Below are 14,301 nucleotides of genomic sequence, written 5' to 3'. Positions count from 1 at the left end.
TTGATTTGCAACGTGACTTGCTGCTATCAATTCTTCCCTTGCGTACCAGATTAAAAATCAGAATACTTTTTAAGAAAATGTTTGTGGTGTTGGATCTTGCCAGAAATGTACAGCCTGTTAACAACTCATCATTATGAATATGTAAATTAATAGTAAATTGAGTGGATTAACATAAAGTTACCATTGTCCCAGAGGACCATAGGACTATTCTCTCAGTAGAGAAAAATGACTGATGGTGAGATTAACCTGAGGATTACCACACCTCAGGTGAGGAACAAGGAGAAGGTAGGACCTTTAAAGTAAATTAAGAGATATCCATCTTCTGCACATGTTGCAACTGGCTATGACCATAAGAGATAGAGCAGGAGTAACCCATTCAGCTCCCAAGCCTGCTCAGTTATTCAATAGAATTATGGCTGATCCAACATTCCTCACGTCCACTTCCCTGCACGTCCAGCATCTTGCCTTTAGCCTGTTCTTCATTTGACCATATGTACAATTGAAGCTTTGGAATTCCATTGTTGGTTAATTAATTTATTTGAGCTTTTCTTTTACATAGATTGCACAAATGAAGAACCCAAGGATACAAGTTCTGATGAGAAGTGTGACAGTAAGTGAAAGATTCGACAGATCTGTTCTGTGGTGATATTATTTCATGGAAAAGAAAAATGTTTCCAGAATTGCAACCATGCTGTGATAATAACAATAAAAACATCCATCTTTTACCTATGCCAAGTTATGATCTGGAATACAACGCCTGAAAGAGTAATGGATGCAAATAGAAATCTGCAGTACAGGCAGTTGGGATTCATTGGACTGTTTGTCCAAAGAACCAACATTGATAAGACGGGCTGAATGGTTTCCTTACATGCTGTATCATTCAATCATTCAAGGAACGTTGTAGCAAAGGGTAAAAAAATGGATGAGCAGCTTTGGTTAAAAGGACAAACAAGAGAAATGTGCTCTCATCTCAAGAACAAAGAAGCTATAGAGTAAATCTAATTGGAGTGTTCAAAACTATAGAGGATTGTAGTCAGGTTAAGAGGTAGTGAGTACGATCATCAAAGAAAGAAAAAGATTGTGAGATTAATGTTCAAAATGGAATGTGCAGGATCTGGTTGAAGCAGAATCTTGTTTTTGAAAGGCTAATGGATAAATAGAAGCCCTTTCTGTAATGACCCTCTGGTGAGGTAACAGCCTGATGGTATTATTGGTGGACTATTAATCCAGAAACTCAGCTAATGTTCTGGGGACCTGAGCTCAAATCCCACCATGGCAGAAGGTGGAATTTGAATTCAATGGAAAAGCTGGGATTAAATGACTAATGATAATCATGAATCCACTATCAATTGTTGGAAAAACCCACTTGGTTCACTAATGTCCCAATCTGTCATCCTTACCTGATCTGGCCTACATGTGACTCAAGACCCACAACAATACAGTTGGCTCTTAACTGCCCACTGGGCAATTAGGGATGGTTAATAAATGCTGGCCTAGCCAGAGACACCCATAACCCCCGAATAAATAAAAAGAGAGTGGCCCTCCCATGAGCACTGACCCTCTGACTGTGTGACCTTCCCTTTGTACTCCACATCAACTGTTATCTTATGCTTTTCACATTTGAAAACAATTTTAACTTTACATGGAAAGGGACTGGAGTGAGTTAATTCTTAAAGCTAGCATTGACATAATGGAGTGAATGGGCTTCCCTTGTCCTGCACTGTATCTGCATGGTTGGTCAAGCTTCTGTTTTCATAAATCACATGCAATTCAATTTATTTCCTGCCCATTCCCAAGGTCCATTGGTGGGCAACACCTTTTAATATAAACAAATTCATATCAGCATTAAAGTAAGGCGCAGAAGGTGCCACTCACATTCAACACCAGCCTGCTCGTATTGTCAGAGAGGATTTCTCAGGTGAAGGTAGCTATGGTGGATAAACATGCTGTGATGGGGATAGGGACAGTGGGTGTTATTCTTGCATTAAAAACACACTTCCTTGTATTTATCCTCTTTGGTATTTTAAAAGTTCTTGTTTTGTGTTCAGTTTCTCTGTTAATGAATCTACAGCCAGTAGCACAGAATCAATGATAATTCATTTTTTTATTCTTCAGCCTGTGACAGTTGCGTGGAAACTCTGTTGCTTGACTTGAACAAAATGGATTCTGACCTTCAAAAGATCAAATTTCAGCTTCAAAATGCAAACACAAGCTCTGCTGCACAGCATCGCATGAACAACTTAGACAAGGCCATAAAAAACACTGAGGTAAATCCAAAATCAGGCTTGCATACATTATCTTTTCCAAAGACTAACTTCTATCACTTGCATGCTGTCCCCAAAACCTTACAGACTGGCCCCAAGTAAAGTCTGAATTTACTTGCTAGGGCCAGTATGGTTTTTAACAAGATTGTAGAAATAATATACCAATGTAAGATTTAACTCTTAAGTTTAGTGAAATAAGATGCTGAAAGAGAGCATGAGCATCAGACCATAAGATATAGGAATAAGAGCAGGCTGTTTGGCCCCTTCAGTCTGTTCCATTATCCAATAGGATTATGACTGATCTGACATTGGTTTTAAGTGTGTAGACTCATAGTGTCCGTATGTATGAAGGCTTGGAGATATGTGTCTGCATGTAAGTACAAGGTATGAAAGTAAATTGGAAGTCAGTTACACTCAAATTTTCATGCTTTAAGTTAGAAAATGCAGTTAATTTATTATAGGTGTATCAATTTATTTTACCAGAATATTTCTTGCCAGCTTGAAAATTAATTGTGCATTGTTTAAGCAGACTAAGTAAAAGAAAAGTCAGAGTAATAGGCCTGAACACAAAAGTGGTCATCAAAATAGCTTGTGCAAATGGGTCTAATTAAATCAGTTACTGGCATCAAACTTTCCTACACCAGAATACATCTGCATGCATGTGATCAAAGTCACATACAATTGCACAGATACATACTTAAATGGGAGCATTTCCAATTCAGGAAAAGTACATAGTCACGATTGAATTGGAGCCAATTTGGCTGCAAATTTGATGTTCATTCTGGGAGGGTAAGGTACACTGTGTGTGAACTACATCCACTGTGCCATGTGGCACTGATGACCCAATGACCTGGAAATGAGGAAGGCAGCTTTGAAACAGTCAAAACAAGCAGTAATATTTCTCTCCAAAGAAAGCAGCCCAGGCTGATGGGTTGCAGTTACATTGCCAACACTGTTCTTCCTATCTCTTGAGTCATAGAGATCTACAGCACAGAAAAGGCATTCTTACCATCCACAAACTGGGGACAAACTCTCCTCTTGGAGACGTTGAGTGTAGTTCCAAACAGGACTAACTGCAGTGTGATTATATGGGCCATACCATTGTTGTTCCCAGTTCCCAGCAGCTTTCGTGTTGTCACTTTGCAGTGACAGTTCACTGTGGACCTTTGTCTCTGTGGTTCGACAGACCCTACATCACCCAGAAGAGTGACATTGATAATAAATGCAGCCAAAAATAACACATTTAGGTTACAAATTAAATGCTATAAATTGTTTTCCATTCTAGAATCAACTAAAGGTGTATCAGGCCACTGTGGAACGGCAAGTAAAAAAGACTGATGATTTGGAAAATGACAACATGAATCTCATTCAAGATGTCCATGCACTTGAGGAAAAGGCAAGTATTATTTGTAACAATTTGAAACAGTTAACACGTTAAAGCTTCTGAAAAGCTACAGAGGGACTTACCAGATTGATACCATAGATGAGGGTATCAATCCTCATTGGATTACCTGGAGATATAAAAGGAGCTGGGATTATTCTCCTTACAACAGAGAAGCTTAAAAGGAGATTAAATGAGGGTGCTCAAAATGATGCAGAGTATTGATAAAATTAGCAAATGGTTTCCAGTGGCAAGAGGGTTCATAAGTAGGAGACACAGATTGCAGATAATTGTCAAAAAAAACCAGAGTGGAACTTTGTTTGCATACATGGGCATAACTGGAAAGCTTGGTCTGAGAGTGAAGCAGAAGAACAGTAATTTTCAAAAGGGAACCAGATAAGAACTTATAAAAGAAAATTTGCAGGACTGTAGGACAAAGGTAGGAAACTGAAACATACTCAAGTATTCTTTTCATAGAGCTGACACAGGCAAAATGGGCCAAATGGCCACTTCCTGTACGGTGTCATTCTGTGAGAAGTTATCACCTGAATAGTCTGTGTAAACTTCAGACGTACTGAAATCTGAAAATGTTTTACTTTAAGGCGGAAAAGAATTCGCGAACTATTCAACTGTTACTCACTTCAATCAATGTGACTTATCAGCGTGCACAAGACATGGCGACAAATATAGGAGATGTGTTGTTGAAGATCTTGGGTGAGCTGGTTTTTGCAGTTAATGCAATAGCTTGGTGTTGCTGATATTGTAAAATGGCCTTTGAACAGAAAGGATAATGGGAAGTGCAGATGCTGGAGAATCCGAGATAACAAAGTGTGGAGCTAGATAATGCTCCTCAGATGCTGCTTGGCCTGCTGTGTTCATCCAAATCCACACTTTATTATTTTGAACAGAAAGACTTCATTTCTAAAGTATATTTTACAACCTTAGAACATCGCAAAGCACTTTCATGTGATGTCGGTGTTATTGACAAAGGTCAACATTTGTAGAGCTGTGACTTTAAAGAGACAGCAATTCTCCAAGGTAGAACTTCCTCCCAGATCGGAGTACAAGTCTCACCCTGAGAAAAATGTTAAGTGACTGCAGAGCAAATCTCTCAGAATGGAACAGAAGCAGGTGTTGCTGGAAAAGCTCAGCAGGTCTGGCAGCATCTGTGAAAGAAAAAACAGAGTTAACGTTTCGGGTCCGGTGACCCTTCCTCTGAACAGCTCCTGTTCTTCCTGTTCTTTACCAGTCTGTCTTCAGCCTCTTGGGCCCCTTTTTCCTCCCCAATCCGCTCTGACTCTAAAGCACTTTTTAAGTTTCTTTTTTAAAACAAATTCTTTCATTAGGCTTTTGAACACAAATCTCCTTGTGCACTTCGGTGTCAATTTTTTGTTTCCTAATGCTCCTGTGAAATACCTTTGACTGCTACACTATGTTAAAAGGCGTTGTATAAAGGCAAGACAAATGGTAGTGAAGAGACAACAAAATGTGAGGCTGGACGAACACAGCAGGCCAAGCAGCATCTCAGGAGCACAAAAGCTGACGTTTCGGGCCTAGACCCTTCATCAGAGAGGGGGATGGGGTGAGGGTTCTGGAATAAATAGGGAGAGAGGGGGAGGCGGACCGAAGATGGACAGAAAAGAAGACAGGTGGAGAGAGTATAGGTGGGGAGGTAGGGAGGGGATAGGTCAGTCCAGGGGAGACGGACAGGTCAAGGAGGTGGGATGAGGTTAGTAGGTGGATGGGGGTGCGGCTTGGGGTGGGAGGAAGGGATGGGTGAGAGGAAGAACAGGTTAGGGAGGCAGAGACAGGTTGGACTGGTTTTGGGATGCAGTGGGTGGAATGGAGGAGCTGGGCTGGTTGTGTGGTGCAGTCGGGGGAGGGGACGAACTGGGCTGGTTTAGGGATGCAGTGGGGGAAGGGGAGATTTTGAAACTGGTGAAGTCCACATTGATACCATTAGGCTGCAGGGTTCCCAGGCGGAATATGAGTTGCTGTTCCTGCAACCTAGTGAAGAGAGCGGGTTTTACAAGTACTGAAAATGTGCATTGTATTAGAACAATCAAACATCCTCATCAGGAGAAACTAGGAAGGACTTTGTTGTTGCACTTGCATTTCAGAAATGTTGAAGACCATGGACACTTTTGATTCCTCATCTGGCACTGCATCCAAGCTAGGTGACGTGGAACAGATGCTCAATGAAATGAGAAATCGCAATTTCGACGAGGAGAGAAGAGTGGCTGAGAGGGAGAAGCAAGAGTCAAAAATATGTAAGTATTCTAGTCTTGAGAAAAATAAACACCTTTCATTGGTTTTCAACAGACATGTAAATCCAACCATTTAATTCCAAATTGCTGAAGGTCAATTAAATAAAATAAACTTGATGGCACAGGAAATGGTTAAGATGATTAGTATCCATATCTCTAAAGGGAAGCTAGCTGATGAGATGTTCGATCTGTGTAGATTTTGGTCATATTCTCACTTCAAATTTCAGAAAAATAATGAATTGTCCTATCAACGGTATTTCTTTTTCTCTTTACAACACAATAATTTATTTTCAATGTGATGTGACGATAGGTGCAATTTAATTTCAGTTCAGATTCTTGGTTGAGAATACAACTTACTTTGTTCAAGGACCATGGATGTAAGTCACTTATAAATATGATAAGGAAATCGCATTAGATTTCTTTATCCTGAAATGTTGAGAATGTACAATTTGCTATTACAGTGAGTGGCTGAATTGCACAGATGCATTTAAAGTAAAGTTTGTTGGAAAGAAATGAGCAGAGGATATGTTGATAGCACAGGAGGAAGCTTGTGTGGACCATAAAGGTGAATTTGTTAGGTCAGACCGTCTGCTTCTATAATACTCTTTCTAGAGATGATTTCTGAATTGACATAAACACAGGTTTCTTATCTAATTAAAGCTGTTGGAAGCAAGAATGGAGGTGGAAAAGCACAGCTGGTCAGACAGCATCTGAGAAGCAGGAAAGTCAACATTGACTTTCCTGAACCTTGGATGCTCTCAGACCAGCTGTGCTTTTCCAGTTCCACGTTTATTGTCTGAAGCTTCCAGCAGCTGCAGTCCTCTCTGACTCCAGGGAACAGGAACAAAAGTTGGTTTTGGATTTCCAAACTTGAGGTTGAATGTTGCCCTAAAGGAGGGAGTTTGTGTCAAGCTCTGTCACTGTATCACGGGGAAGCAGGTTGTCACAGAGAGCCAAATGATTGACAATGGATGAGGAAGATATGAGAAATCCTTTATCCATGATGTGGCAGGAGAAGGCCATCTTCTCATGGAGTAGGGTCACCTTTCTTTCAGGTGTCATTTCCCCCTGGCTCCAATTTCTACTCTCCCAGCTCCTGCTCCCAATGAAGTGTCACCTCCTAGGACCTCATCACCCTTAAGGTCCAAGCTGGAGGCCCACATTATTGAAAAGGTCAGAAATCACACAACACCAGGTTATAGTCCAATGGTTTATTTGAAAACACAGGCTTCGCCCCTTCATCAGGTGAAGTGAGAAAGAAGCACACAGAACACAGAATTTATAAATAAAAGATCAAAGGGTCACACAACTGATGAGGACGTATTAAACAAACCTACATTGCTGTTAAATCTTTAATCAGTTAGAAGGTTTCAATTGATTAATGTGTGTATGTAAATCCCAGAATTTCTTTCCAGTCACTGCCCTGAGGGAACTACAGGTTTTATCACTGTACAGAAGAGGTGACATTTTAGTCAGACAATGCATGTTAGGTGTGAGGCCTTGTGATTTTGGTCTGGAGTCAGACCAGTTTTATTTCTAAAGTAGGAACTTATAAAATGCCACATTGACCTACTGTCTATTAAATGTGTGTTTTTTGAACAAAATAGACAAACTCTCAGGGGCTAAATGACCTCCACCAAAAAACAGAATATAGGAACAGGAAATGCCATTCAGCACCTCAATTTCTCTGCTACCAAATGTAACAACAAGATCAGATACAAAGGTGGAAATCTGGCTACGTAATGTCACAGCAATTTTGGTTTCCCCAGTGTGTATCTATTCCAGCCCTAGCTGGAATCAGGAAAGAAACAATCCCAGGTATTGGCCATCATCCCAGTGAGATGGAGGAACAGGCTCAAGGACCTAAATGGCCTAGTCAGTTTGCAAAACTCCTCAATCTGTGAGACAGAATTCTTTTTAATCAAAAATGTAATTTTGTTGTTACTCTCCTATTTCTTATTTATTATATGTTAGTGCTTGACCGTATTAAGAATGGACTCGTAAAAAATATTGAACAGAACAAGCAACTCGCACGTAACATAAAGGATGCACTAAGTTTGTATCAGTCTAAGTTAATGGACCTTCAAGACGCAATGACTGAAGCAGCCAATCTAACTCGAAAAGCTGAAGACCTCAACAGAATTAATTCCATTTCACTGGAAGCTATTAAGGTGATTGTTAAATATCATTAATTGCATTACTTAATGGTTGAATTTTATTCCTTTGCAAAATCAATGTTCATTACAGTTCAACATTTAAAGTGATTTTTTTTAATCAGGAAGAACGTTGAAAGAACTATGGTGAGTTTTGATAAAGAATATAAAGGGCACCTGTTGTCAGTGGTAGGAGGCTCAGTAGTTGGAGCATACAAATTTAGGATAACTGGCACAAGAGCAAGAAGAGAGACAAGGTAATATTTTTAATGCACTGAGGGGCTGTAATGGGGAACATACCACCGGGCAGTTGGTGGAAGCTGATTTAAAACAAACTGTCAGAAGGAAATTTCTCTCAGCCATGATCTCATTCAAGTGCTCCAAGGGATCAAATGACCTCCATTAAAAAACACAACATATGAACAGGAGATAATAAAATGTGAGGCTGGATAAACACAGCAGGCCCAGCAGCATCTCAGGAGCACAAAAGCTGACGTTTCGGGCCTAGACCCTTCATCAGAGAGGGGGATGGGGTGAGGGTTCTGGAATAAATAGGGAGAGAGGGGGAGGCAGACTGAAGATGGAGAGAAAAGAAGATAGGTGGAGAGGAGAGTATAGGTGGGGAGGTAGGGAGGGGATAGGTCAGTCCAGGGAAGACGGACAGGTCAAGGAGGTGGGATGAGGTTAGTAGATAGGAGATGGAGGTGCAGCTTGGGGTAGGGGGAAGGGATGGGTGAGAGGAAGAACAGGTTAGGGAGGCAGAGACAGGTTGGACTGGTTTTGGGATGCAGTGGGTAGAGGGGATGAGCTGGGCTGGTTGTGTGGTGCAGTGGGGGGAGGGGACGAACTGGGCTGGTTTTGGGATGCGGTGGGGGAAGGGGAGATTTTGAAGCTGGTGAAGTCCACATTGATACCATTGGGCTGCAGGGTTCCCAAGCGGAATATGAGTTGCTGTTCCTGCAACCTTCGGGTGGCATCATTGTGGTACTGCAGGAGGCCCATGATGGACATATGAACAGGAGTAGGCTATTCAGCCCCTCAAGCCCGTTATACCAATGAGATCGTGGCTGATCTGTGGTCTAACAACGTATACCTGCCTTTAACCCATATTCCTTATCATCTTTATTTAATTTATCGCAGATTTAAGATTAACATTCAAGCCTACATCCACTACTGTTTGTGGAAGAGAGTTCGAAACATCTACAACCCTTTGTGTTTAGAAGTGCTTCCCACCACCTCCCCTGAATGATCTGACCCTAACACTCAGACTATACTCCCAGGCTGTAGATACTCAGCAGGGCTGGCAGCATCTGAGGAGAGAGATACAGAATTAACAGTTCAAGTCCAGTGACACTTCTTCAGAACTTAGTTAAATGATCATCTCCTGTTCTTCCTTTTCTGTGAAAGCAGTGTTCTGTTGTACAAATTTTACTGCAAGTCAAAAGGGTTTGGTTTCAGCTCAAAATTTAATTTAAAACATCTCTGTTCAAAACACACCAGTGACATCTCTTGGCCAAAAGAATGTACTGAACACCAACTATATATTTTAGCACACTGTGTTTGCATAAATATCATTCTTAAACAGAAAATCTAACAACCTTAACTTTTGGTAGAGCTCATCTATGTGGTATTGATGTATGTTGGAAGGATTTCCCATTTTAGAGATTCTTTCTAAACGCAAGTTATTGTTTTATTAATCCTCTATTTCTGCACTTCCTAGTCTTTAGTTCATCCAAAACATAGTATATCCATATCTGAACCCCCAGTAGATCCCTAATCCATCACTTCTGGGGTATTTCACCTTGTCTTCACAACAACAACTTTTATTTTGAACACATAATGTCAATATTAAACATCCGTAAGCACTTCACTATAATATTATCAAACAATATGATATGGAGCCACAGAAGGAGATATTAGGTCACATAAGGAGTATGAACAGGAGTAGCCCACTCAGCTCCTCACCTAAGTCATGCAATTGGATCATGGCTGATCTAACATTCCTCACATTCACTATCCTACCCTTTCCCCTTAAGCCTTGATTCCTCTACTGATCAAGAATCTACCTACCTCAACCTTAAATAAGCGCAAGGACTCTGCCCCCAAAGCTGTCTGTGGCAAGGAGTTCCAAAGACTCTCAACCCCCTGAGAGAAGCAATTTATCCTCATCTCACCTCATCCCTTTATTTTGAGACTATACCCTCTGGTCCTAGACTCTCCCTTGAGGAGTAACATTCCATCAGCATTTTCTCTGTCAAGCCCCTTAAGAATCCTATATGTTTCAATGAGATGACCTCATTCTTCTAAACTCCAACAAATAATGTCCCAGATAATAAAGTGTGAAGCTGGATGAGCACAGCAGGCCAAGCAGCATCTCAGGAGCACAAAAGCTGACGTTTCAGGCCTAGACCCTTCATCAGAGAGGGGGATGGGGTGAGGGTTCTGGAATAAATAGGGAGAGAGGGGGAGGCGGACCGAAGATGGAGAGAAAAGAAGATAGGTGGAGAGGAGAGTATAGGTGGGGAGGGGATAGGTCAGTCCAGGGTCAACCAGCTTGTAACTGATGTCCATTTCAAGCTCACTGACTACCACAGCTACCTAGAATACACCTCCTCCCACCCACCCTCCTGCAAAAATTCCATCCCCTATTCCCAATTCCTCCGCCTCCGCCGCATCTACTCCCACGTTGAGGCACTCCACTCCCGCACATCCCAGATGTCCAAGTTCTTCAAGGACCGCAACATTCCCCCCACAGTGGTCGAGAACGCCCTTGACCGTGTCTCCCGCATTTCCCGCAACACATCCTTCACACCCCGTCCCCGCCACAACTGCCCCAAGAGGATCCCCCTCGTTCTCACACACCACCCCACCAACCTCCGGATACAACGCATCATCCTCTGACACTTCCGCCATCTACAATCCGACCCTACCACCCAAGACATTTTTCCATCCCCACCCTTGTCTGCTTTCCGGAGAGATCACTCTCTCCGTGACTCTCTTGTTCGCTCCACACTGCCCTCCAACCCCACCACACCCGGCACCTTCCCCTGCAACTGCAGGAAATGCTACACTTGCCCCCACACCTCCTCCCTCACCCCTATCCCAGGCCCCAAGATGACTTTCCATATTAAGCAGAGGTTCACCTGCACATCTGCCAATGTGGTATACTGCATCCATTGTACCCGGTGTGGCTTCCTCTACATTGGGGAAACCAAGCGGAGGCTTGGGGACCGCTTTGCAGAGCACCTCCGCTCGGTTCGCAATAAACAACTGCACCTCCCAGTCACAAACCATTTCCACTCCCCCTCCCGTTCTTTAGATGACATGTCCATCATGGGGGTCCTGCAGTGCCACAATGATGCCACCCGAAGGTTGCAGGAACAGCAACTCATATTCCACTTGGGAACCCTGCAGCCCAATGGTATCAATGTGGACTTCACCAGCTTCAAAATCTCCCCTTCCCCCACCGCATCCTAAAACCAGCCCAGTTCGTCCCCTCCCCCCACTGCACCACACAACCAGCCCAGCTCTTCCCCTCCACCCACTGCATCCCAAAACCAGTCCAGCCTGTCTCTGCCTCCCTAACCTGTTCTTCCTCTCACCCATCCCTTCCTCCCACCCCAAGCCGCACCTCCATCTCCTACCTACTAACCTCATTCCACCTCCTTGACCTATCGCCTCCCCACCTATACTCTCCTCTCCACCTATTTTCTTTTCTCTCCATCTTCGGTCCGCCTCCCCCTCTCTCCCTATTTATTCCAGAACCCTCACCCCATCCCCCTCTCTGATGAAGGGTCTAGGCCCAAAACGTCAGCTTTTGTGCTCCTGAGATGCTGCTTGGCCTGCTGTGCTCATCCAGCTTCACACTTTATTATCTTGGATTCTCCAGCATCTGCAGTTCCCATTATCTCTGAAATAATCTCCCAGCCTGTTTAACGTTTGACCACATGACCAAAAGCTTGATCAAAAGGCTACAGGTTGCGAGAAGCATATATAGGGAGGAAAATGAGGGAACAATTTCTGGAGTTTAGGACTGAGATAGTTTGAGGTGTGGATACCAGTGAGGGATCAGTTCAAAATACTCCAATGTTTTATATTAAACGCACCTTGTATGTAGAAAGTTCTTGCTTGATAATGGCTGTATAAATCTAAGGTAATATACAGCATTATTTTCTAACAACAATATTTTGAAGCTATCAGATTTAAACAGAGTGGAACTTGGCACAAATATCTTCCCCAGAAGGTGGTGGAAGGCTGGAACTCACTGGCCCAAAGGATGGTTGAGTCAGAAATTCTTGTAACGTTTATGCAGTATATTCACTTGCATTGTCATAACCTTCAGAGCTAAGGCCAAGAATTGGAAAGTGAGATTAATATCATCAGATCATCGTTTAAGGGTGTAGAAATAGTCAATTTGTACTGTATTTGTCTACAAGTTTTTGAGTTAGGATATAAGAAGCATCTTAAAGGAGAAGGGAAAGTCAGAGGTTTAAGGTTTTTTTGGGGAGGTGATGTCCTAGTGGTATTATCACTGGACTGTTAACCCAGAGACCCAGGTAACGTTCTGGGGAACTGCATTCGAATCCTATCACAGCAGATGGTGGAATTTGAATTCAATAAATATCTGGAATTAAGAATCTAACGATGACGATGAATCCATTGTTGAGAGGCACAATGACTAAGTAGTTAGCACTGCTACCTCACAGGACCAGGGACCTGAGTTCGATTCCAGCCTCGGGCGACTGTCTGTGTGGAGTTTGCACATTCTCCCCGTGGCTGTGTGGGTTTCCCCCGGGTGCTCCGGTTTCCTCCCACAGTCCAAAGATGTGCAGATTAGGTGGATTGGCCATGCTAAATTGCCCACAGTGTTAAGGGAGGTGTAGATTAGGTGGGTTATAGGGGGATCTGAGATTCGGTGTGGACTTGTTGGGCCAAAGGGCCTGTTTCCACACTGTAGGGATTCTATGATTCTATGAAACCCATCTAGTTCACTAATGTGAACAGAGAAGGAAACTGCCATCCTTACCTGGTCTGGCTTACATGTGACTCCAGACCCACAGCAATGTGGTTGACTCTTAACCGCCTTCTGGGCAATTAAGGATGGGCAATAAATGCTGCCTGGCCAGTAACACACTGACCCCCTTAATAAATAAAGAAAGTAAAGGAGAGGATTCCAGTATTCTGAGTCCAAGCAGCTGTTGGCATGGCCACCAATGGGGAAGCTGCACAAGAGAGGAGTGCAGAGAGAATCATGGAGCAAGTGTAGGTCACAAGGATTTTCTCCAAAGAAATGAAAGGAAGGTGAAGTCCACTTGGAATCCTAGTTGCAGCCAAAGCATATTTCTGAAAATGTTAGAAAAGATCTCATTTTATGGTGTGAATGAAGAATCTTCATTTTTAGGACATGCCCCTTGGAAATCCAATGTACATTTTTTTTTCCACAGAGGAAACATGGCGAATTAGATATCAAACAAGTGGAAGTTGCAAGTTTGCTTCAAATGGCAGAAGTCACTCTTACTAATCTGAACAACATGCTCCGAATGCTGGATGAAAGCCAGGAGGTAAGAGAAAGCATTCATCACACCGCTATTTTGAAATGATATCTGAATAGACTTCACATTCATAGTCATACTTGATTATTCCAGAATTATGAGAAGCATGGAGCACAGTTAGATGGAGCCTTATCAGCGCTTGAAGACAAAATTAAAAAGCTCTCAAATGCTAACAACAAGGAGCCCATTGTGGTTAGTGCTGAGAAGCATGCTGAGAACTTGGATCAACTGTCAAAGCAACTCCAGAGGTAAGAGGGATTCAGGGAAAGGGCAGGAATGTGGTGTTGACATTGGTGACACACATCTGGAGCAGGTTGGGATTTGTAGCAGAGTCTCCTGGCTCAGAGGTGGGGACACTACCACTACATCAGATGAGCCCTGTTGGAGCTGAATTCTACTCTCAGGGTAGGCATTTTGCACCACTGCAGGAATTTTGGTAGTGAGTGACATTTCACTTGGATTTATTGCATTTATGCAGAATTTTAAAAAAAGCATAACTTTGATTTTAAACTGTTCATTTTATAACAGAGCAATAGCAGAAGTGAACCAAGACGCCTTAATCCAGCGTGTGGTCAATGCCTCTGATGCCTATGAGAAGATAATCAATGCAGTGGATGCAGCAGAGAGGGCAGCCAGTAAGGCAGCAAATGCATCACATATTGCTTTGCAGGTAAATGTCAAGAC

General features: G+C 42.7%; 1 protein-coding gene and 1 long non-coding RNA gene across 2 annotated transcripts in view; one reads left to right on the top strand and one right to left on the bottom strand.

Moving 5' to 3' along the window:
- The window catches only part of LOC132209596 (uncharacterized), a 134,112-nt gene that overhangs the window by 36,706 nt on the left and 83,105 nt on the right, over positions 1 to 14,301 (bottom strand). The gene's annotated exons all lie outside the window — the stretch shown is intronic.
- The window catches only part of lama3 (laminin, alpha 3), a 170,993-nt gene that overhangs the window by 89,838 nt on the left and 66,854 nt on the right, over positions 1 to 14,301 (top strand). Inside the window, exons 25-33 of the mRNA XM_048528602.1 lie at positions 560 to 610; positions 2,116 to 2,267; positions 3,550 to 3,660; positions 4,248 to 4,359; positions 5,766 to 5,915; positions 7,887 to 8,083; positions 13,510 to 13,626; positions 13,711 to 13,865; positions 14,146 to 14,287. Of these exons, the coding sequence (XP_048384559.1) occupies positions 560 to 610; positions 2,116 to 2,267; positions 3,550 to 3,660; positions 4,248 to 4,359; positions 5,766 to 5,915; positions 7,887 to 8,083; positions 13,510 to 13,626; positions 13,711 to 13,865; positions 14,146 to 14,287 (1,187 nt within the window). The remainder of the gene's footprint in view (positions 1 to 559; positions 611 to 2,115; positions 2,268 to 3,549; positions 3,661 to 4,247; positions 4,360 to 5,765; positions 5,916 to 7,886; positions 8,084 to 13,509; positions 13,627 to 13,710; positions 13,866 to 14,145; positions 14,288 to 14,301) is intronic.

This window comes from Stegostoma tigrinum, chromosome 5 (assembly GCF_030684315.1).
Source record: "Stegostoma tigrinum isolate sSteTig4 chromosome 5, sSteTig4.hap1, whole genome shotgun sequence".
NCBI lineage: Eukaryota > Metazoa > Chordata > Chondrichthyes > Orectolobiformes > Stegostomatidae > Stegostoma > Stegostoma tigrinum.
The sequence above is the reverse complement of the archived record's forward strand: the minus strand, read 5'-3'. Positions and strand labels throughout refer to the sequence as shown.